Genomic DNA, 24,246 nt, shown 5'->3' on the forward strand with positions numbered 1-24,246 from the left:
CCTCCTCTCTCCTCCCTCCCTCCCTTGTCTCTGTTTTTGCAAATCATAGGTAACTAGTTTATTTCGCAAGTGATTAATATAACTACCTTATTTATATTAAGTGCTTAATGGACCTAGTTTATTTAGTAAGTGCTTAATAGAACTAGTTTATTTAGTAAGTAGTTAATAAAACTAGTTTAATTAGTTTTAGGATTATATATAAGATATTTCGATTTTTTTTCATATTTTGAACCATTGAAATGCAATGACCATCGATAAGTGGCCTATGTTTTGCCGGAGTGTTGATTAATTTCCGTTCCAGCAAATTTCAGGCGCTTGATGTGTCCTTTTTTAGCAAAGGTCATGTCGGATATTTTGGGTTTTGCTGTCGAGTTATAATCTCTGAATTTTGAACACAGGAGATGTCTGATGACGATGGGATCCCGGAGTGCGGGTACTGCTATGATGACCGGGGTGTGTGCGACAGGTTTCCTCACCTGCAAAATGATAGGTTTTTCACCGTGAAGCTGGAAGAGACCTTCGATGTTTGTACGGTATGCAACGACAAGCATTTCATCGTAATTAATATAATCACTTGTGCTTCTTTTGTTCAACCTGTAATTTATGGATTTTTTCAATTCGATTAGTACATCCTGTGCCATGCTAGACCATATGTATTGGAGAAGCTTGGTTTTGGTTTAGATGACTTTGAGAATGTGGAGACAAGGAGGGCTCACTTAAGAACAAAACATGGTTACGAGTTTCTGGTTAAGTTCTACAATGCGGTCGATCGCTCCCATTTCGGTTGCTCTAATTGGGAAGCTCTCTGCAAGGCATATGGATTTGAGGAGGGAATGCGAATAAGATTTGATATTCGTCCCGAAGATTATGATGATGATGATAATATCGACATCTGGGTGGATGTGGATATGCCTCCAGTTTTGCCTAGATGTGAGTTTGTCAAACTAATTTGTTAAGTTCAGTAATTTATGTTGTTAATTTAAAAATATTTGGTGTGAATAAGATTTGTTAATTTTCAGCTTATTTCTTATCTTCAAGAAATACTCAGAAGGTAGTAGACAACACATACTACAGCTATGACTCCAAGCTTAATTGTGAGGAGAAAGGTTATCTTGTCTCATTCATAGAAGATGTTGAGGCCTTCAAAACCAGTCACTCTATCAGCCAAAATTATACTAGATACATGCCACTAGTCCATACATTGCTTGATGATAACTTCATTGCTAAAAACATGGTTAGATTTTGTTAATGATGGTAACTTCATTGCATACATTATTCTTAAGTAAACCATTGCTAACTATATATGTTACTATTTCGTTTTTGAACAGAGGCTCCCGAAGCAGGTTGTGCCTGACATGCTATTTACCGAAGGTGATATGCATATGGTTAGCTTACGACCAACTCCTTCGGAGGCTTACCATACTGCATACTCGATTTCTCCAAACGATGGAAGGCTCAAAATCAAATGATGGAGCAAAGTGATGAATGCGCACACGCAAATAATTGGAGACAAAATGAATGTGCGCAAGCCACAAGTTAGAGATAGGTTTATGCCCATTTTTCATTATGGTGAAGGACCGGTTTATCTGTTTTATGGTATTTTAGCTAGGAGAGAGGAGTAGGTCCTAAGTATTAAGAACAATTAGTTAGTGTTGATTATATATGACTACAATGTCTTAGACTTGATGGTGATGCTGAGTAGGAGTAGTGACTATGAGTACTATGATGATGACGACGAGTTGTTATTATAACTAGTGACGAAGTTGTTATATGATGTCCCATCATGGACGAAAATGATGATTATGAGGAGTTATATGACAATGATATATTACGATGATAAGTTGTTAATGATATTATGATAATGATGAGAGGTTATTATGTCATTGGGTGAAAGAACCATCAATTAGTTTCAAATGGATGGATCCAAAGTGACCATTGGTTACTTTGGATCCATGCACTTGAAACTAATCCAAGGTTCTTTCACCTAGTGATTTAATAACTCATTACGATGTAAAAACAATCTCTAAATTGCTACTGTATGAAAAATTGTATACAGGTATATGAATACGACCTAAAATTCAAAAGAAATGGAATAGGGAATAATAGTAGTAGCGGTTGTTTTCGAAAGCGCTACTAATAATTAGTAGTAGCGATTGACTTGGAAAGCGCTACTACTAAGTAGATATAGCACTAGCGAGTGCTAGTAGGCGCTACTGCTAAGCATTAGCTGTAGCACCTTATCAGTAGCGCGCTTACCCGCGCTACTGATAGGCCAAAAACCAGCGCTACTGCCAGTCTTTTCCCTAGTAGTGTAAAGCTACCATCGAACTAAGAAAAATAAAATGCATAAAAGATAAACATCACATGCAATCAAAATATGTGACATGATATGATCATCATCATCTTGTGCCTTTGATCTCCATCTCCAAAGCATCGTCCTGGTTTCCATTGTCACCGGCATGACACCATGATCTCCATCATCTTGATCTATATCAATGTGTTGTCACATGGTCATCTTGCCAACTATTGCTCTTGCAACTATTGCTATCGCATAGTGATAAAGTAAAGCAATTATTTGGCGCTTGCATCTTATGCAATAAAGAGACAACCATAAGGCTTCTGCCAGTTGTCGATAACTCCATTACAAAACATGATCATCTCATACAATAAATTATAGCATCATATCTTGACCATATCACATCACAACATGCCCTGCAAAAATAAGTTAGACGTCCTCTACTTTGTTGTTGCAAGTTTTACGTGGCTGCTATGGGCTGAGCAAGAACCGTTCTTATCTACGCGTCAAAACCACAACGATAGTTCGTCAAGTTAGTAATGTTTTAACCTTTTCAAGGACCGGGCGTAGCCACACTCGGTTCAACTAAAGTTGGAGAAACTGACACCCACCAGCCACCTATGTGCAAAGCATATCGGTAGAACCAGTTTCACATAAGCGTACGCGTAATGTCGGTCCGGGCTGCTTCATCCAACAATACCGCCGAATCAATGTATGACATGCTGGTAAGTAGTATGACTTGTATCGCCCACAACTCACTTGTGTTCTACTCGTGCATATAACATCTACGTAGTAATTTCAAAAAAATTCCTACGCACACGCAAGATCATGGTGATGCATAGTAACGAGATGGGAGAGTGTGTCCATGTACCCTTGTAGACCGAATGCGGAAGCGTTAGCACAACACGGTTGATGTAGTCATACGTCCTCACGATCCGACCGATCCAAGTACCGAACGCACGACACCTCTGAGTTCTGCACACGTTCAACTCGATGACGTCCCGCGAGCTCCGATGCATGAAAGCTTCACAGGAGAGTTTCGTCAGCACGACAGCGTGGTGACGGTGATGATGATGCTACTGACACAGGGCTTCGCCTAAGCACCGCTACGATATGATCGAGGTGGATTATGATGGAGGGAGGCACCGCACACGGTTGGGAGAGATCAACCGATCAACTTGTGTGTCCTGGGGTGCCCCTGCCCCCGTATATAAAGGAGCAAGGGAGGAGGAGGCCGGCCCTAGGAGGGGCGCGCCAAGGGAGTAGGATTCCTACTCCTAGTAGGAGTAGGTTTCCTTCTTTCCTAGTCCAACTAGGAGAAGGGGGAAAGGAGGGAAGGGGAGAAGGAAGGGAGAGGGGGGCCGTGCCCCAAACCCCTTGTCCAATTCGGACTGGGCTTGGGAGGGGCGCGCGCCACCTCCTGGCTGCTGCCGCTCCTTCCCACTAAAGCCCATTAAGGCCCAACACTTCTTTCCCGTATTCCCGTAACTCCCCGGTACTCCGAAAAATATCCGAATCACTCGGAACCTTTTCGATGTCCGAATATAGTCGTCCAACATATCGATCTTTACGTCTCGACCATTTCGAGACTCCTTGTCAGGTCCCCGATCTCATCCGGGACTCCGAACTACCTTTGGTACATCAAAACACATAAACTCATAATACAAATCGTCACCAAACTTTAAGCGTGCGGACCCTACGGGTTCGAGAACTATGTAGACATGACCGAGACACGTCTCTAGTCAATAACCAATAGCGGAACCTGGATGCTCATATTGGCTCCCACATATTCTACGAAGATCTTTATCGGTCAAACCGCATAACAGCATACGTTGTTCCCTTTGTCACCGGTATGTTACTTGCCCGAGATTCGATCGTTGGTATCTCAATACCTAGTTCAATCTCGTTACCGGCAAATCTATTTACTCGTTCTGTAATGCATCATCCCGCAACTAACTCATTAGTTACAATGCTTGCAAGGCTTATAGTGATGTGCATTACCGAGAGGGCCCAGAGATACCTCTTCGAAAATCGGAGTGACAAATCATAATCTCGAAATACGCGAACTCAACAAGTACCTTCGGAGACACCTGTAGAGCACCTTTATAATCACCCAGTTAAGTTGTGATGTTTTGGTAGCACACAAAGTGTTCCTCCGGTAAACGGGAGTTGCATAATCCCATAGTCATGGGAACATGTATAAGTCATGAAGAAAGCAATAGCAACATACTAAACGATCAAGTGCTAAGCTAACGGAATGGGTCAAGTCAATCACATCATTCTCCTAATGATGTGATCCCATTAATCAAATGATAACTCATGTTTATGGTTAGGAAACTTAACCATTTTTGATTAACGAGCTAGTAAAGTAGAGGCATACTAGTGACACTATGTTTGTCTATGTATTCACACATGTATTATGTTTCCGATTAATACAATTCTAGCATGAATAATAAACATTTATCATGAAATAAGGAAATAAATAATAACTTTATCATTGCCTCTTGGGCATATTTCCTTCACCCTGCGCTGCATCCACTCCACAAATTTCCCTCCATATGTGTAATATGTTTGATGTTTTATGAAAATTTTACGGTGCGACGAGCGCTCCGGCCGAACAGATCCTGTAAACACGTCCCTTGTTATACGCATTTTATGGGACGCGTGGTTGCAGAATCTGCTAGAGATGCCCTAACTATCTACTACAGAACTACATACTGATATGCAAGCCCTTGTTCCGTTGGAATTCAGAACAACAACATGCTTCTGAGAAACTAAAACATGCTACGGTTAATTCCCCTGTTCTGACCCTGCCTGATTTCCCTAGGCCATGGACTCGAGTAGCCTAGCGCGAAAGCTGAGGTCGCTGTGCATCGCGGGGGAGCTCTCTCGTGCCGTGAGCCTCCTCCACCGGAGCGCCGTGTTCGCCGTCTCGAGCGCCTACGCTCTTCTGCTGCAAGAGTGCGTGAACCGGAGGGACGCGAGGCTCGGCAAGAGGATCCACGCGCGCATGGTCTCCACCGGCTTCAGATGCAGCGACTACATGGCCACCAAGCTGCTGATATTTTATTCCAAGATCGGGGAGCTCGGCGTCGCCCGGAACCTGTTCGACGGAATGCCGCGCAGGGACGTCGTGGCGTGGAACGCGATGATATCCGGGTGCACGCGCGGGCGGGAGGAGGCGCAGGCGGTGGACATGTTCGGCCTGGTGCGGGCTGAGGGGCTGAGGCCGGACCAGTTCACGTTCGCGTCGGTGCTCTGCGCGTGCGCCAGGATGGCCGCGCTGGACCACGGCCGGCGCGTGCACGGCGTCATGGTCAAGTCCGCCGTCGCCGCCGTCAACGTGTTCGCCAACAGCGCGCTCGTCGACATGTACCTCAAGTGCAGCAGCGCCGAGGACGCGCGCCGGGCGTTCGCGGCCGCGCCGGAGCGGAACGTCACCATGTGGACCGCGCTCATCTCCGGGCACGGCCAGCACGGCCACGTGCGCGAGGCGCTGGCGCTCTTCGGCGAGATGACGCGCGACGGGTTCCGGCCGAACGACGTGACGTTCCTCGCTGTGCTCTCGGCCTGCGCGCACGGCGGGCTCGTCGATGAGGGTCTGATGCACTTCTCGTCCATGCCGTCGGACTACGGGCTCACCCCGAAGGGCGCGCACTACGCGGCGGTGGTCGACATGCTCGCCAGGGTCGGCAGGCTCCGCGAAGCCTACGAGCTTGTCAAGAACCTGCCGGACTGCCAGGAGCACTCGGTGGTCTGGGGCGCGCTGCTGGGCGCCTGCAGGAAGCACGGCGACGTGGGGCTGGTCGAGCTTGCCGCGCAGCGCTTCTTTCGGCTGCAGCCGGGGAATGCCGGCAAGTACGTCGTCCTCGCGAACACGTACGCTGCCTGCGACATGTGGGACAGCGTGGCCGGTATGCACGAGTCCATGAAGTCGCTGGGCATTCGGAAGGACCCTGCTTGGAGCGCCGTCGAAGTCCAGGGGAAGAAGCACGTCTTCCTCGCCAGAGACACATACCACGACGAGAGTTGGGAGATATATGAAGCCTGCAATGCCTTGGCCCGCTCGATCAACGAGCACTCCTTGCGAGTGTGAGCTATGGTGGAAAGGATCGGCAATCGCTGCTGGTCGGAGATGTTCATAAATCCTTGCGATTTGTTGAGTGACGATGCTGGCCTTGTCGTTTGTCGCAATTCAGCTGTATCCATGGACTGACAGGCAGTACCGGCAGTACCATCTGAAGGGGGTGTTTCTGAATGATACAGCACAGTCGGTCGTTCGGAAAGAGATAGAACAGCTGGTTTCTCTGGAAGCAACAAACTCAGGTCAGCTAGTGCCATACTAACTCTGTTTCCAACAACAGTTGCCTGAATGAAACTTTCCCAAATGTTTATTGCGCTTAACGTCGACAAGATATAAATTATGGGTAAAAACTGGAGATAAACAAGTAGATCATCCTTATAGTATTTCAGGTGGGCAAAGTTGAGACACCAGACACTATTTCCTCCTCTTCCCATAACAAACCGTGCCTGCTAAGACTGAATGAACAAACTCCCTTATGTTATTCTTTTCGGACAAATGATTAAACCTCAGCAATCTACTGCGGTAATGCAGAGGCTCTAACAAGCCTTCTTGATCATCACCTAAGTAATGTGCTTCACAGCACATGCCTACCAGCTAAAACAAACCTACATATCTATCTATGTCTTCTCTTCCAGTGCTGTTACACTGAATCTTTCGGGACAACATTACACCATGAATGGAGAGCATTATCAGTTGGGGACAAGTGTCCCAACAAAACCCACACCGACGACAAAGAAAGCGATGGATTGCATGAAGAGAAAGACATAGTAATATCTTTTGCCAAACAAAAGGTCATAACTTCCACAAAAGAATATATAGGCTGCAACACCAAGCTCCAAAAGCTGCAACCTGATTCCATATTAAAGTTTAGGTACGAGAGTTGAGAGATGCACATGAGAAAACCAATTATGATAATGTACCTTTCTCTTATCCGCATTCGCAGCTTCTTGGTAACTTTGCTTTGTACTTTCATCTTCAGAATATCACCAAGCTTTTCTGTCACCACCCACTCATTCACCCTCCCTAGCTCCAGTAGACCGCTGAAGGTCGCCTTTGTTCTATGCAATGACATGACATTCTCAAACAGTACCCAAAAGATAACCAAGTGAAAAGACCTGCATCAATTGATGATTTCTCATGTTAATACACATGTGTCGAAGTTAGGAGGTTTAGGTTCATCACCTTTTAAACAAATTGCATAGATGAGATGATTGGTACCTTGGAGTCCCAACAGCATTGAGAAGGGTGATAACGGTTGGAATGTAGAAGTAACCCCACCTTGGTATCTCAACCTCAGGAACAAAAACTGTGGCTGGGATAACAAGGCAGTAAAACACAGACGTCAAAATGTGCCCGATTATCTTGCGCACGAGAAAGAAGTTGTAGATGACGTAGATTTTCTTCCAAAGCGTCACTTTCTGCATCAAGATCAATATAGCTTGTTAGCAATAAATTTTATCTGTAACAGAAATTTCAAAATATACTAGCTTGGTGCAAGTGACCTGATTTTTGACAATCTCCATCAACATTTTCCTGAACAGATTTGCAGGCCCGCACGACCATCTATGTTGCTGGTACCGAAATGCCTTGAACGTACTTGGGAGCTCACTTTTAACCTGAAACAACATTTACAAGTTCGGCACATGGTTCATACAAGGAGTGCAAAGTGATGCAGTGGTTTTCTTGCATGAAACTGATAGGTTACTGGTGCATATTTACCCTGAGATCACCAAGGTACACAAACTTCCATCCCTTGAGGCTTGCTCGGACAGCCAGGTCCATGTCTTCGACCGTGGTTCGGTCCTTCCAGCCACCTGCCTCATTCAGAGCAGATATGCGCCACACACCAGCGGTTCCTGTTAAACAAGTATTTTGCATGTTAAGAAGACGGATCAGGTGATGCAAAGTGTGACTGCTGGCTGCTGCTAAAATCCATGTTCAAGTATGTACTACTATCTGTTAGTTAGTCCAGGAAAATATATATGGGGAATTTGATCCTTCAGTTGTGTTATCTCTATCAACCTTTGTGTTTTTTCTGTATCTTTTTCCCGGTTAGACCTAGAGCTGCCTAACATCAAAATCGTTAGCGCAATTGATTATCTGCCTAATGGTAACTCTGATCATGTTGCAACCTATGCTTGTTCTAGTAATACTATTGTGTCCCTTGGTTTCCTAGTATTGTTTCGTGGAAGAGCTGACACAGAAGGCAAATGGTACACTGATGCAATTGCATACGATTTTCTGACAGTGTGATTTGATGCCATGTTTGCCTTTTCCTATTTATGTACACAGGAAAAAGAGACAGAAGCTTATAATTGGTCAAAAGGAAACACAGAGGCCTCACAAATGTAAATGGTGACATTCATATATTGCGAGATCAAAAGTTTATTACCATTGAAGCCAAAGAAGGCATAAGCTGAGGAACCCACTTCTTGCTCCACCTTGAAGTGATAGTCCAAGGACATCTCCTGCATCCTTGTCATCAAGCACTCATTTGCATTCACTGCTTACTCACACAGAATCAGCAGCAGCAAGAGAAATGTCAGCACCATGCAGTACAGAATTTCGGCCAAAACAAGAAGGGATGCCCGAGATGATGTACCGAATACCCAGCGGGCCTGGACGAGGGCGATCTCGGGGTTGTGGACGAGGAAGGGCATGGCGCGGCTCAGGTAATCCGGCTCGGGCTGGAAGTCGGCGTCGAAGATGACCACATAGTCGCAGTCCTTGACGTAGCCGTGCTTCATGCCTTCCTTGAGCGCGCCGGCCTTGTACCCGCGCCGGTTGTCCCGGATCTCGTACTTGATGTTTACACCCTTGTTCGCCCACCGATGGCACTCCGCCTGCACCAGCTCCTGCACCGTGGTATACGCGATCACGAAATGAAAACATCAGGATCCGTGCATAACTGCATATAGTATATGCATGCAGTTCACGTTAATGGCCGTATGTACCAATTGTACTAAAAGAATTAAAGAAACAACAATGGGTGAGCATGTGCATGTTATGCGCTCTTTTCGCACACTTCCTGCCATAAGAAAATGCTAGGTTTTCCGTGTCTCCCGGCGGATAGGGCCTCAGGAAGACGAGATGGCGGCAGCTCCTTAAAGATGGAATCAGGTTCTCATCGCTCAGTCTCTATCCTGATGATGCGTCTAGCATCGTCGGGGGGCATGTGGAGGTGTGTCTCCGGCGGATCTGTTCTTGATGGATTTGCTCAGATCATGTCGTTGTTCGTCTATGTTCGTCTGTCTTAAGGTTGGATCCTTCTGATCTGCGCTACTCTTCAACCACATCGGTTGCTGTTCTGATCCGTTGGTCCTATGATGCCTTAGCATGATGCTTCCCGACTGTCTAGTACAACAAGTTTTGCCCGGCTCCAGCGAGGGAGGGGCGATGACGACGGCGCGCCTTCGGCTTGCTTCAGTGCTTGTAGTCGTCGCTAGATTGTATACGGATCTGGATGTAATTTTTATTATTTCTAGTGTTCGTTGTACTGCCACGATTGAAGATGAACAGATGAAAAAATTTGAAAAAAAATTCAACAAACAACCGCACGTGTACTGATATATGCTAAGTGCGTATATACATGCGTGTGCTTCTTTTTCTGAAGAAACCACGGTAAATGAAAAGTCTGAACTACCTGAATCTTATGGATACTGGAAATGTGCTGGAAGTTGGAGAAAATGCTTATGGTTTGTGCGCGTATGCCTATGCGGTTTACCTTGATGGCGGGGTCCGTGGAGTCGTCCAGCACCTGGATGACGATCCGATCCGACGGCCAGGACAGCCCGCACGCCGCCCCGATCGACTTCTTGTAAACCTGCGAGTCAACCATACAAAAAAAGTAAGAAGAACTCCTACAATTTTTATCGGAGGGCGGCATTACAGCGAAAGATTTTGCCAGCAAATGGCAGATTGTCAGCAGCCAATACAGTAAAATCCGTACAGCGACGTGGTTTCGTGCTCTCTCTTTCCTCTAGGCTGTGGAGCGTAGACAGTGCTCACCTCGCGTTCGTTGTACATGGGGATCTGGACGAGGACCATGGGATAGGCGGCGTTGCCGAGCTCGGGGTCGTCGTCGCGGAGGGGCTCCCACCGCCACTGCCGCTCGGGGTGGCGGCCGATCAGCCTCATCGCCACGATGACGACGGCCATGTACACCTTCTCCACGAACAGGATCACGCACATGGCGAGGCAGACCATCACGGACGCGCGCAGCAGCGGCGCGATGACCGGGCCGCGGACCTGCTTCCACACCACCGCAATCTGCTCCGCCGCCTCCATAGCAGCACGCACGTTAGCAGACGAGAGGCGAGTAAACTAGCAGCGACAAGAATGGGGCGTGGCTGCTCCTGCGTGGAGCTGGGATGTGTCTGTCCTGTCAGCGTGGTGCTGGTGGTGGGAGCAAAGGCGAGGGTATAAAAGGAGGGAGAGAAGCGAGAGGGACGGCGGCGATGACGTCGGGTAGGGGTGGCTTTTTTTGCTCGATTTATGGCGTATAAAAGATAGAGATTGGAGATCTCCAAATACTCCATATCACCAATTTGATTGCGCTGACTGCTGCTGATATTTGTCCGTGGTTGTAGTTACTTATATATGGTGCAGTAACATTTTGCATGATATAGATGGTATATTGTTCTACTTTACTTTTTGTATTTTGTGTAAAATTCGCTCTTTATTCATTAGCTGATTTTACGAGGCTATATTGGTTGTGGCATTTCGTGCACGATATGGTCAATTTACCAGTTGATATTTTGCGTGATATGGTGAATTTAATGATTACTTTTACTTGTAGATCCAAAATCAGTCTAATTAGGCCTAGATTGTATGAGCGATTGTATTTGTTGTACACATGGATAGAGGATGTGTATGTCAATAAACCCAATTAATGGCATGGTTCAATTTGTCTTACTCCCTCCGTCACAGTTTAGAAGGCACAGTTAAATTTGCCTGCGTTTCCATAATAGACAAGGTTTAGGACGCATTGCATTTATTTCTAGTAGCTAATTAGTACTCCGATATACTATTTCTATATGCATGCGTAGTGTGAATGCTATTTCTTAGGCCATCTTACAACCAATAGATAACCACCTAGGTCCCAGAGAATTTACAAGCGCGACTACTAAACCGTGACGGAGGAAGTACCAAAACTTGAGACCTTGTACCCTCAACTTTTTTGATAGGACTCGTCCAATTGCACGGATAAACGATTTCGGCGCGCGAAAGAAGTCTTGCGTGGGAACACATAATAGGACATGTTTTACAGAGTGCGGCGTTGCAGAGGCCGGGCTCCATTGAGCCCGTTTTGCCAAAAAAAAATATTCAAAATATACTTAAAAGTTTCAAAAAATATCAAATTTTTTTATACAAATACATATGCATGTTTGTCAAGTAGGTAAAAAGTTTCATCATGTAATTCAGTTATTTGTGTGCTACACAAAAAGATAAATATGTGTAAAAACAACAAAGATATAGCCTATATTAATCTGTGTATTTATCTTTTTCATATACACTACATGAAAACATATATGTTCATGAAATTTCATACGTGTATAATACAAATACACATGTATGTATAGACTTTTTTTTCAGATTTTTTCAATGTGTGAAAATAGTATTTTCGCTGAAAAAAAATAAAGAGCTATGTGGAGCTCGGTCTCTGCAATGCTTTTTCGATGTTTTACAGGATTACTTATAGCTGCGAACAAATAGTGATGTGCGGGCTTCAAATGTGGAAGAACTCTCCCCCAGGTGGCTCTTGGCTTTGGCTGCTTTTGAGCAATATATTTAGGTGGGAGAACTCTCTGCCCGGTGATTCCTCAAAAAAAAGTGATGTCTGGACTTCAAATGTGGAATTTCTAACAACACAAGTTTCTTACATGGTAATGTATCAAACCATGATATCGTGATAGCCCAAATTTTATGTTGTGTGAAAAAAAAATTGTGGTACTTTGAATTTTACATGTCCACATGTTTGATGATCCTTTGATCCTATGTCTAGATCAAACTACAAACAACTCCCTGGTTGCTTCCATGTCTTATGCTATTGGATCTAGTTTTGTGGTCTAATTGTGTCATTCAGAAGTTTGTGTGAGTAATTGTATTATTTGATGTATGTGCATGTGCATTCACCTAATACTTGATAAGACATGATATAGTTGATATTGGTGAGCACTCAATTAACAAATGTTTAGTATCACGAGGTTTTAACGTCTTAGTATCTTTTAAGATATGCATTGTGAAGGTTTCCGTTTCTTGTATGTTAAATGTGTTTGGTATGCCATGTAACAATAAATATGTTGGCACTGGTTTATTATTTTGTATCTTTTATTTAGTAATTATTAAATGATAAAAATATAATCAATAAATATTCTATGATATGTAAATATGATATATGATGGTATATCGATCTCGTTATCAATATCCTCATGAAGTTTCGTATTTCAAACGTGTCTATATGTTTTCCACTATTGATGAAATAAGGGCTGATATGCTATTAATGTGTTACCATGTTTTTGCATGTGTACTTTGCTAGGTGTTGTGTGGTGGAAGTGAGGTGCTCGATGCCGATGAATGTCAGCTCTATGTGAGTTCTCATTGCTGCAAAATTATTGGCATGGGCAGAAATGCTAGACTGGTTAACTGGGGTAGGGGTTTGATCTATGTCTAGATGTGTCCTGACATGTGTGTTCAATCAACATCAAATCTATGCAAAGGGATCTAATGGATACACATTGTCAATTTCGCTTATTTGAAAACTTAAAATACCCCTAAAGTTTAAAATCTTTGTTTGGTACCTCTCCCATGGGGTTATCATGACTAATGACAACCTGACAAAGCATAACTAGAAGGATAGAGCAAACAAAGTTGCTTTTGTAAGTAAATTACTCAAAGTCAGCTCATTCGGGGTAACCACTTTTTGTTTTTTTCTTGTAGAACACTACGTCTCAGGTAGTCCGTTACTGATGTCGGTACTTCTTTCTTGAGATTATTTTGATGCAAAAAATTTAATGGGAGCCAATAATCAGGTCCAATAGTCCAAATGTAATAACAACGGTACACTGGCAGACATGAATCAAGGCATAATGCATGCTAATTTGAAATAGACGATTGAGAGATAAATGTGACCCTGTGAGATATACATGATTACCTAAATCGTGGTGCGATTTGTGACCTACCACAGCAACCAACCAGGGGCGGATCCAGACTTAAAATTACCCGGTGTCCATATAGAAGAACACATGCCTACATATCAAACAATTGAATGGCCTACACACTAAGCTAATAAGTGCATGCAAATTGCACCCGGTGCCAGTGACACCGGGTAGCTATACGTAGCTTCGCCCCTGCAACCAACTGCGTAAACAACAATTCAAAGTCAACCATGCATGATGGGGGTCTCAAAAATGGGGAGGGTAGATAAAGTGATCAAGGGGAGATTCAGAGTAGCCACCTACATGGCCATGCCGGTCATTCTTGTTGTAGCATCAGGACCTTCCCATATGGCTAGGTTCTTGTTCAATCATGAACACGTCATGGCTAATTTTGATCAACACATGTCTGGTGTGGCACAGGCAAAGACAGATTAGTAGTCGAGTCACTCACATGTCCTACGAGCGCAAGTAGGTTTCCACTAGAAGTCCAGGGGACGTGGATCACTCATAGGTTCCAAACTCAATTTGGTGCGCACATCAAACATTAGAAAAAACAACTTTGGTGCATGCAACCCGCATTAAACAAAGCGTTCGTCCATTGTAAGCCGCGAATAGACTCTAGTTTCCATTTTACCGGTGAAACACACAACGATCTTAGCACAAATTTTGCACGCCATTGATCTCCACCGTGATTGTAACGCCCTCGATTCAATCGTACACTAATCATACACGCAAATGTGTACGATCAAGATCAAAGACTCACGGGAAGATATCACAACACAACTCTAGACACAAATTAAAATAATACAAGCTTTATATTACAAGCCAGGGGCCTCGAGGGCTCGAATACATCAGCTTGAATACAAACGAGTCAGCGGAAGCAACAATATCTGAGTACAGACATGAGTTAAACAAGTTTGCCTTAAGAAGGCTAGCACAAAACAACAACGATCGAAAAGGCAAGGCCTCCTGCCTGGGAGCCTCCTAACTACTCCTGGTCGTCAGCGGTCTCCACGTAGTAGTAGGCACCGGCGGTGGCATCTGGCTCCTGGGCTCCGACATCTGGTTGCATCAACCAGAAAGAAAAGAAAGGGGGAAAAAGGGGAGCAAAGCAACCGTGAGTACTCATCCAAAGTACTCGCAAGCAAGGATCTACATTACATATGCAACATTATCAAAGGAAGGCTATATATGTGGACTGGGCTGCAGAAATGCCAGAATAGAGAGAAGGCCTAGTCCTATCGAAGACTAGCATCTTCTGGAAACCACCATCTTGCAGCAAACAAGAGGGAGTAGAGTAACATAAAGTAAAGCGGTAGTAGTGTTAACAACCTCGGCCAGAGATCCTTTCTCGACTCCCTGCGAGAAAGCAATCCCAGAGCCATACTATCCAGTTAGCATCACAATCAAATCCTCATCACCATCCAGTTCTCATCACAAGTATCCAGTTCTAGTTGTATCGATCGGGATACAACTCCAAGTGTCCGTTACCGTAGGACAGGCTATCGATAGATGTTTTCTTCCCTGCAGGGGTGCACCAACTTACCCACCACGCTCGATTAACTCCGGCCGGACACACTTTCCAGGGTCATGCCCGGCCTCGGCCAAACAATACGCCGCAACCCAACCTAGACTTAACAGAGAGGTCAGCACGCCGGACTAAACCTATGCCCCCAGGGGTCATGGGCCATCTCCCCGGAAACTCCTGCACGTTGCGTACGCGGCCGGTGAGCAGACCTAGCTACCTCCTTCAACAAGGCAGGCGCTTGCGCAGTCCAACCCGGCGCGCGCCACTCAGTCGCTGACGTCTATTAAGCTTTGGCTGATGTATACGACGCAGAACGCCCATACTATGCCCACGTGATGGTTAGTGCTATCAGGCCAGAGGCCCCTCGGATCAAATATCCAAATCGTAGTGGATTAGGAACGCGCGGTAACAAGCAGAGACTCACGAAAGAGGTGACCCCGTTGCCCCGTCTCGAGGACTTGCGGCAAGGGCTAAGAATGCCCGGCCACGCCTCGTAATTATCTCACGGGCACCTTCCAGGTCAACCCGTCTCCACATCACTTTCCAAGTAACAGTTGTAAAGTCCAAGTATCCGTGTGTCCAAACATCAAGAGGAAAACCCAAGGAATCACCCTCGGTGGGTTCCACTCAATGTAATCATCAAGGTGAACGTAGAGGAATCACCCTCGAGGTTCACACTTGAGGGGTTGCACGACAGAGTCGTATCGGAAGTGGTTAAAGAGGAAATCACCCTCGATGACCACGACCGAATAGCTACACTACAGGGTTAACATCAGAAGTGTTGTAGAGGTCTCACCCTCGGCACTCGATAGTATCCCAGTAGTGTCGAGCAACTAAGGGGAATGTGATGTGCGGTGCCGGGGCCTGGTCTTCGATCCCGTTGATCGGGTCTTCAATGATGAAGCAGGGGCAACAAGGACAAGGTGGGGGTCACTGATGGATCACTAACCAACCTATACTAAGCAGTTTAGGATAAGCAGGTAAGGTACAACAGCAGATACAAAAGCAGGCTATGCATCAGAATAGGTGCAAACAATAACAGTAGCAAAATCTAATGCAAGCATGAGAGAATGGAATGGGCGATATCGGGATGATCAAAGGGGGGCTTGCCTGGTTGCTCTGGCAAGGAGGGTTGTCGTCGACGTAGTCGATCACAGGGGCATCGGCATCGGTCTTGCGGTCTACCGGAGAGAAGAGGGGGAAGAAACCGTAAATACATAGCAAACAGAGGTAACACTAAGCATGACATGACGATACGTAGCGCTAAGCGTGCTCTAACGCGGTCCTAGACGTTAAAGGTGAAGGGGGAAAACAACCGGGAAGGTGTTCCCGGTTCCGGACCTGTGTCAGACAGATGACCGGAGGGGGAAAGTTCCATGCTCAGCATGCTATGGGCATGTGACAGATGAACGGACCGCATATTCGGATTCGTTGGATTTTTCTGAGCAACTTTCATATAGAAAACATTTCCATCCGAGTTACGGTTTATTTTCTATGAATTTTTAAAGATTAAACCATTTTCTGGATTTATTTAAATTAACAGAAAGGATAAAATGACGTCAGCATGACGTAAGCATAACGTCAGCGGTCGGCTGACCAGTTGACCAGTCAACTGGGGCCCACCAGTCAGTGACTGGAGCTGCCCAGTCAGTCGTTGACCCGGTCAACTGGGACCGCCGGGCCCAGCTGCCAGTGACCCAGGGGGGTGGCCCTGACCGGCCACGTCGGCAGGGCGCCGGAGAAGGCTCCGGCGACCTCTCCTGCGACGGCACGACTCCAGAGACGGCCGGGATTCGCCTACAGGGGGCCAACACAGGCGCGGGCGGGCGCGTTCGAACGGGGAGAGCCCGCCGCGTCGCGTGGTGAGGCCGGCCGGAGCTGGAGCTGCCAGAAACGGCGCCGGCGACGAGAGTGGCGGGGCCCGAAGCATGGCGAGCTCGCGCGAGACGAAAGTCGCGGTAAAAGGACGACGCACAACTCCTACGATGACTACTCGAAGCCACGAACGCGTCGGTGAGCTCGGCGGACTGGGACGGGCCCTACAGCGAAGGCCGCGACCTCAACAGCGGAGCCAGGGTGCGGCAATGGCAGCGCGTTGCCCAGGGCTTGCTACGGCGCGGAAAGAGATCAAGGACGGGGAGAGGAAGGGGGGGTGGAGCTCACCGAGCGGCACGCCGATGGCCCTTGGTAGGTTAGGAGCGCAGGGGAAGCCGGAATCGAGGGATCTCGCCGGCGACAAGGGCGGAAGGGGACGAGCTCGTGCGACGTCAGCGGTGCTTCCCAGCTCCACCTGGGGGCACCAGACGACGGAGTCGACCCCGGCGGAGCTTCACGTCAAGACGGCGGAGCGAGGCGGTGGCTGTGGCCGCGGTGACGACGGAGAACGGCGGCGAGCGCGCTCGGGAGAGGCGGGCGAGCGAGACAGGGTGGGGGAAAGAGCAGGTGGATCTGGGAGGCGAGAGAGGGGAGTGGAGGTAGGTGGGGAGGAGGTCGAGGCGTCGAGGGGAGGGGCCCTTATCCACCCGTGGCGTTGCCGGTGAGGTGGTCGGGCGGCGACGCGCCCCTGTAGCGGTGCGCACCGGGGGAACAGGAGGGAGGGGAGAGCGATGCGGGGAGCTGGGCCGGCTGGTTGAGGTGGGCCGAGGCCCATGGGGGGGGCACGGTGGCCAGCTGGCCAGTCGGCCCAGTTGAGAGGGGGGCTTTTCCTTTTTTTTTCCAGCAGCTTTTGCATTTTCTTTTTGCCACAATTGACTTTGCAAAATTATGCCACTGGCCAATACAATCTCAAAGAATTATTAGGCACTGCCAAAAAAAGATTGTGAGGCTTTAGAAATAGTTTGCCATTTTCATAAATTAAAAAGGCATTTAATTTATTTCTTAGGCCACTGTTTGAAGTAGCTTAGGCCACTCAAACCTTTTTGCAAAAATGTTGGTTCACCACCAAAATTAGTTGTGGATTATTCTGCACATGATGAACATTTTTGTTTTCATGTCTGAGCATTTTGAATTTCAGACAAAATTTGAATTTGAATTCAACTGGAATGTGAAAGAACATGAGACAATAATGATCAGGCACATGTTTAGCAAAAAGATTAACTTAACCCCAGGGGTTACTGTAGCATCATTACACCGAGGTGTTACAACTCTCCTCCTCTAAAAGAAATTCTCGTCCCGAGAATTAAGAGGTAGAAGGGAAAAGACCGGGGTATTCAGCCCGGAGGTTATCTTCGCGTTCCCAAGTGGCTTCCTCTTTAGTATGATTCGACCATTGCACCTTGAGGAACTTAGTAACCTTCTGGCGGGTTCGACGTTCAGCTTCTTCAAGAATGCAGATCGGATGCTCCTTGTATGTGAGACCATCTTGAATTTCAATCAATTCCGGATCCACTTCACGTTCCGGATCCTTGAAGCATCGACGAAGTTGCGACACATGGAAGACGTCATGAACGTGAGAGAACTGAGGTGGCAACTCCAGTTGATAAGCCACCAGTCCACGACGGGCGAGAATACGGAAGGGACCAATGTAGCGAGGAGCTAACTTTCCCTTGACTCCGAACCGATGAGTGCCTCTCAAAGGAGTGACACGCAGATAAGCTTGTTCACCAGGTTGATAAGTTGAACCCCAGTGTTTCCGGTCATAGTTGCTCTTCTGGCGGGATTGGGCCGCCTTGAGATTATCCCGGACAATGCGAACCTGCTCTTCAGCTTGTTGAATAATGTCCGGACCAATGAGTGCTCGTTCCCCAGTTTCTGACCAATTCAGAGGGGTTCGGCACTTACGTCCATAAAGCACTTCAAAGGGTGCCATCTTCAAGCTGGCTTGATAGCTGTTGTTATAAGAGAACTCCGCATAAGGGAGAGATTCTTCCCACTTCTTGCCGAAAGAAATAACACAAGCTCGAAGCATGTCTTCAAGAATTTGATTGACTCGCTCGACTTGGCCTTGGGATTGGGGATGATAAGCAGTGCTCCAGGTAATATGAGTTCCCATTGCCTCTTGGAAACTATCCCAGAACTTAGAAGTGAAAATACTGCCGCGGTCTGAACTGATCTCCTTCGGAATGCCGTGGAGTGACACAATTCGAGAGATATACAAGGTTGCCAATTGACTAGCAGTGATAGTCTCCTTGACTGGCAGAAAGTGAGCAACCTTCGAGAATTGGTCGATGACGACAAAGATAGCATCGTTACCTTTCTGAGACTTGGGAAGGCCAGTGATGAAGTCCATTTGGATCTTATCCCACTTCCATTCAGGAATCGGAAGCGGTTGTAGAAGTCCAGCCGGTTTTTGATGTTCTGCTTTGACGCGACGACAAACGTCACATTCTTCAATATATCGAGCAATGTCTTGCTTCATCTTAGACCACCAGTACTTCTGACGGATGTCAAGATACATCTTGGTACTTCCCGGATGAATAGAGAGAGGGGTGTCATGCGCTTCTTTCATCACCTTCTCTGTCATAAGCTCGAACCGGGGTACGACAATGCGATCGCTGAAGTATAAGGTTCCATCTTCACCAAGTGAGAAATCTCTGGATTTCTCTAAGGCAAGATCCTTTTTCATCAGATCAACATGAGCATCTTTGGCTTGAGCAGACTTGATTGCTTTCAGAAGAGTTGGTTCCAAAACAAGGTTATTCAGAGAACCCTGTGGAACTAGTTGAAGGTTCAGCTTGCATAGCTCTTCATAAAGGCGGGGTTGAGCCTTGTAGACCTGGTGATTATTGCAATAAGACTTTCGGCTTAGGGCATCGGCCATTACATTAGCCTTGCCAGGTGTATAAGATATACCGCAGTTGTAGTCAGCAATAGCTTCCATCCATCGCTGCTGACGGAGGTTCAGATCTGGCTGAGTAAACAGGTACTTCAGACTCTGATGATCAGTGAAGATCTCACAACGATTACCGAGAAGGTATTGTCGCCATAGCTTCAATGCAAAGATAACCGCTGCAAGCTCAAGGTCATGAACCGGGTAGTTTTCTTCGTGAGGACGCACTTGACGGGAGGCATAGGCAATCACCCTGCGCTCTTGCATTAGAACACAACCTAATCCTTGACGTGAAGCGTCACAATAGATGACAAAGTCCTTGCGAGAATCAGGGGGAGCAAGCACTGGGGCAGAAGTCAGTTTATCCTTGAGTGCCTGGAAACTTTCCTGACATTTGTCTGTCCAATCAAACTTAACGCCTTTGTGAAGCAGATTAGTCAGTGGCTTGGCGATCTTGGAGAAGTTCTCGACAAAGCGGCGACAATAGCTGACCAGTCCGAGAAAGCTTTTGACTTGCTTGACAGTCTTTGGAGGGGCCCAGTCAAGAATAGCCTGAACGCGCTCTGGGTTGACGGCAATACCATCCTTGGAGATAACATGACCAAGGTAGGTGACTTCGGGTAACCAGAATTCACATTTGGAATACTTGGCATAAAGTTGATGCTCTCGAAGCTTCTCCAGAACAAGACGAAGATGTTCAGCATGTTCTTCTTTATTCTTCGAATATACCAGTATATCATCCAGATAGACTACGACGAACTTGTCGAGGTAATCCATGAATATATAGTTCATCAGACGAGAGAATGTAGCTGGAGCATTGGTTAAACCGAATGACATGACGGTGTACTCGTAAGAACCATAACGAGTCACAAATGCGGTCTTTGGAATATCTTCTTCACGAACACGGATCTGGTGGTAACCCAACCTCAAGTCGAGTTTAGAGAATATCGATGAACCAGCCAGTTGATCATACAGATCATTGATCCGAGGAAGGGGATATTTGTTTTGAATTGTAGCTTGGTTGATAGGACGATAGTCTTGGACCAAACGGTTCGTACCGTCCTTCTTCTTGACGAAGAGAGAAGGTGCTCCCCAAGCAGAGGAACTTGGACGAATGAAACCCTTGTGAAGAGATTTGTCGATTTCCTCCTTAAGCTCAAGGAGTTCATGAGGTGGCATCTTGTAGGGTCGTTTTGCAATAGGGACGGTGCCTGGTTTCAAGTCGATGATGAACTCGACAGCCCGGGCAGGGGGTATTCCTGGAAGTTCTTCTGGAAATACGTCTTGGAAGTTGCGAACGACTGGAATCTTTTCAATTCCCTCAAGAGGTGCCGCGTTCAACGCATTCAAAGCATAAAGTCGTGCTTCAGCGTTTTGAACAAGCTGAGCATGGTAGGTTACAATCTCATCTGAAGGATGTAGGAGGTGAACGACCTTGGTAGCGCAAACGATAGAGGCAGTATGCGCTTTCAATCATTCCATTCCCAGAATGAGGTCAATATTGGAAGACTCCAGAATAATGGGAGAAACAAGGAATTCCAACCCTTCAATTTCAACAGGAACGTCGCGACCAATCATGGTAGTTTGACATCGGCCCGCAGGGGTGCGTACCACTATCGGAGTGTTCATGGGCTCGCATCGAATGTCGTGTGCGTAAGCAAAATTTTCTGACATGAATGAATGTGATGCTCCTGAATCAAACAAAACAGAAGCTGGTACTGAATTAACAAGGAGAGTACTCATCACAGTGGCAGGCTGGTCTTGAGCTTCATTCAGATCAATATGATTAGCCTGACCACGACCATAAGGTCTGGCATTGTTGTTATGGGGCTGATTGTTACGGTCAGTTGAAGACAGAGCCAGCTGATTCTGATTCTGAGGGCATTTCCTGGAGCGGTGACCTGGAAGGCCACACTTGAAGCACAGACCATCATTGGGATTGGGAGCAGAAGCTTGGGGTGGTACAGCCCGAAGGGGCTGCCTCTGCGGTTGAGGAGGCAGTCGAGGTGCAACATAGGACTGTCTTGGTGCAGGTGCAGTTGGACGATACATGCTGTGGGGAATCCATATCCGACGCTTCTGCGCTGACGGGCCCGAAGATGGGCCAGCATCACGGCTACGCCTGAGGGATCCCTGGTGTTCCTGAAGACCAGTCTCAACCTGAATAGCCTTGTTCACCAGGGTGGCGAAGTCGGCAAAGTCATGAACGAGCAATGGTAGCTTAATATCAGGGTGAAGTCCATCACGAAACTTCTCTTGCTTACGAGCATCAATTGCAATGTCTTCTTCAGCATAACGCGACAAGTCCAGAAATTCCCATTGATAAGCATCTACAGTCTTGTTGCCTTGGGTGAGGTTGCGGAACTCTCGCTTCTTCCTGTCCATGGTTCCCTGAGGAATGAAACGGGCACGGAAGGCAGCTTCGGAATCCGGCCAAGTAATGACCGTTCCAGCAGGTAGGGTACGCCTGTGGCTGTCCCACCATTGAGCAGCAGGACCCTTCAGAAAGAAAGATGCGAAGGCGACATAGCTGGCAGGGGCAACACTAGCAGACTCCATTTCGTATGTGATGTCGCGGAGCCAGTCATCAGCATCAAGGGGTTGAGTTGAGCTGCGGTAGATAGTTGGGTTGAGGCGCATGAAGTCCTGCAGAGTTACTCGGGTTGGATGTTGATTCATGTTCGGACGAGGAAACTGAGCCATCATTCCTTCCATGAACTGGCGAGTTAACTCAAACTGTTGCCTCATTCCAGTAAAGAATTCAGGCGGTGGTGGGTCGTTGGCACCACAGCCACGACCAGCGGGTCTAACCATCCTGCTAACATGTAATAGGGGTAGTTCAGCATTGAGCATTTGCAAAGATAAGGATCATTCATGATGAAAACATGCATAATGAAGGAGGTACGATGGATTCCACTTTGTAGTCAACACGACAGGTGTGTGTACTATTTAAGAGGCTATTCTAAGGAATAACTATGGCTTTATCCAACTTCGGGGTGAATGTGGTCACGGGATCCTAATGTTAGTAAATTCATTTAACCCGAGTAGAAGAGAGTTCAGAGTCCCAGAGTATAGACGAGGAGTAAAAGATGCTAATACCACCCAATAGCGACGTGGGCCCGTAAGCCACACAGCCAATGTTAGTAAAAGTTTTTAGTGACTAGACTCAACTTCGGCCAAGGAGTTGGAAAGGGGGCTACCTACAGGCAGTCGGCTCTGATACCAACTTGTAACGCCCTCGATTCAATCGTACACTAATCATACACGCAAATGTGTACGATCAAGATCAAGGACTCACGGGAAGATATCACAACACAACTCTAGACACAAATTAAAATAATACAAGCTTTATATTACAAGCCAGGGGCCTCGAGGGCTCGAATACATCAACTTGAATACAAACGAGTCAGCGGAAGCAACAATATCTGAGTACAGACATGAGTTAAACAAGTTTGCCTTAAGAAGGCTAGCACAAAACAACAATGATCGAAAGGGCAAGGCCTCCTGCCTGGGAGCCTCCTAACTACTCCTGGTCGTCAGCGGTCTCCACGTAGTAGTAGGCACCGGCGGTGGCATCTGGCTCCTGGGCTCCGACATCTGGTTGCATCAACCAGAAAGAAAAGAAAGGGGGAAAAAGGGGAGCAAAGCAACCGTGAGTACTCATCCAAAGTACTCGCAAGCAAGGATCTACATTACATATGCAACATTATCAAAGGAAGGCTATATATGTGGACTGGGCTGCAGAAATGCCAGAATAGAGAGAAGGCCTAGTCCTATCGAAGACTAGCATCTTCTGGAAACCACCATCTTGCAGCAAACAAGAGGGAGTAGAGTAACATAAAGTAAAGCGGTAGTAGTGTTAACAACCTCGGCCAGAGATCCTTTCTCGACTCCCTGCGAGAAAGCAATCCCAGAGCCATACTATCCAGTTAGCATCACAATCAAATCCTCATCACCATCCAGTTCTCATCACAAGTATCCAGTTCTAGTTGTATCGATCGGGATACAACTCCAAGTGTCCGTTACCGTAGGACAGGCTATCGATAGATGTTTTCTTCCCTGCAGGGGTGCACCAACTTACCCACCACGCTCGATTAACTCCGGCCGGACACACTTTCCAGGGTCATGCCCGGCCTCGGCCAAACAATACGCCGCAACCCAACCTAGACTTAACAGAGAGGTCAGCACGCCGGACTAAACCTATGCCCCCAGGGGTCATGGGCCATCTCCCCGGAAACTCCTGCACGTTGCGTACGCGGCCGGTGAGCAGACCTAGCTACCTCCTTCAACAAGGCAGGCGCTTGCGCAGTCCAACCCGGCGCGCGCCACTCAGTCGCTGACGTCTATTAAGCTTTGGCTGATGTATACGACGCAGAACGCCCATACTATGCCCACGTGATGGTTAGTGCTATC

At 46.9% G+C, this 24,246-nt stretch overlaps 2 protein-coding genes across 4 annotated transcripts; one reads left to right on the forward strand and one right to left on the reverse strand.

The window, feature by feature from the left end:
* The first annotated feature begins 5,069 nt into the window (after nucleotides 1-5,069).
* On the forward strand, nucleotides 5,070-9,170 carry LOC119327565 (pentatricopeptide repeat-containing protein At4g16470-like). Of its 2 annotated transcripts, XM_037600664.1 has the most exons (3): nucleotides 5,070-6,622; nucleotides 7,922-8,322; nucleotides 8,673-9,170. In XM_037600664.1, the coding sequence occupies exon 1, from the start codon at nucleotides 5,127-5,129 to the stop codon at nucleotides 6,390-6,392; it is 1,266 nt and encodes a 421-aa protein (XP_037456561.1). In that variant the 5' UTR covers nucleotides 5,070-5,126; the 3' UTR covers nucleotides 6,393-6,622; nucleotides 7,922-8,322; nucleotides 8,673-9,170. The 2 variants fall into 2 exon arrangements, with proteins under 2 accessions (XP_037456561.1, XP_037456560.1); XM_037600663.1 differs by lacking the exon at nucleotides 8,673-9,170 and having other exon boundaries at nucleotides 7,922-8,441.
* On the reverse strand, nucleotides 6,728-10,751 carry LOC119327564 (probable glucomannan 4-beta-mannosyltransferase 9). Of its 2 annotated transcripts, none has more exons than XM_037600662.1 (9): nucleotides 10,389-10,751; nucleotides 10,105-10,203; nucleotides 8,983-9,235; nucleotides 8,773-8,883; nucleotides 8,100-8,236; nucleotides 7,883-7,996; nucleotides 7,599-7,798; nucleotides 7,301-7,495; nucleotides 6,728-7,229 (listed from the first exon to the last, which is right to left on the reverse strand). In XM_037600662.1, the coding sequence occupies exons 1-9, from the start codon at nucleotides 10,665-10,667 to the stop codon at nucleotides 7,070-7,072; spliced, it is 1,548 nt and encodes a 515-aa protein (XP_037456559.1). In that variant the 5' UTR covers nucleotides 10,668-10,751; the 3' UTR covers nucleotides 6,728-7,069. The 2 variants fall into 2 exon arrangements, with proteins under 2 accessions (XP_037456559.1, XP_037456558.1); XM_037600661.1 differs by having other exon boundaries at nucleotides 7,274-7,495.
* Nucleotides 10,752-24,246: the final 13,495 nt, after the last annotated feature.

This window comes from Triticum dicoccoides, chromosome 7A, assembly GCF_002162155.2.
Source record: "Triticum dicoccoides isolate Atlit2015 ecotype Zavitan chromosome 7A, WEW_v2.0, whole genome shotgun sequence".
NCBI classification, from domain to species: domain Eukaryota; kingdom Viridiplantae; phylum Streptophyta; class Magnoliopsida; order Poales; family Poaceae; genus Triticum; species Triticum dicoccoides.

What these genes read in the sequence shown, in the direction of transcription:
- LOC119327565 (XM_037600664.1), top strand. Translation starts at nt 5,127, where the DNA reads ATGGACTCGAGTAGCCTAGCGCGAAAGCTGAGGTCGCTGTGCATCGCG.
- LOC119327564 (XM_037600661.1), bottom strand. Translation starts at nt 10,667, where the DNA reads ATGGAGGCGGCGGAGCAGATTGCGGTGGTGTGGAAGCAGGTCCGCGGC. An exon ending in CCATGTACAACGAACGCGAG is followed by an intron (nt 10,204 to 10,388) that starts GTGAGCACTGTC and finishes GTTGACTCGCAG; the next exon opens with GTTTACAAGAAGTCGATCGG. An exon ending in CCAGGCCCGCTGGGTATTCG is followed by an intron (nt 8,884 to 8,982) that starts GTACATCATCTC and finishes GTGAGTAAGCAG; the next exon opens with TGAATGCAAATGAGTGCTTG.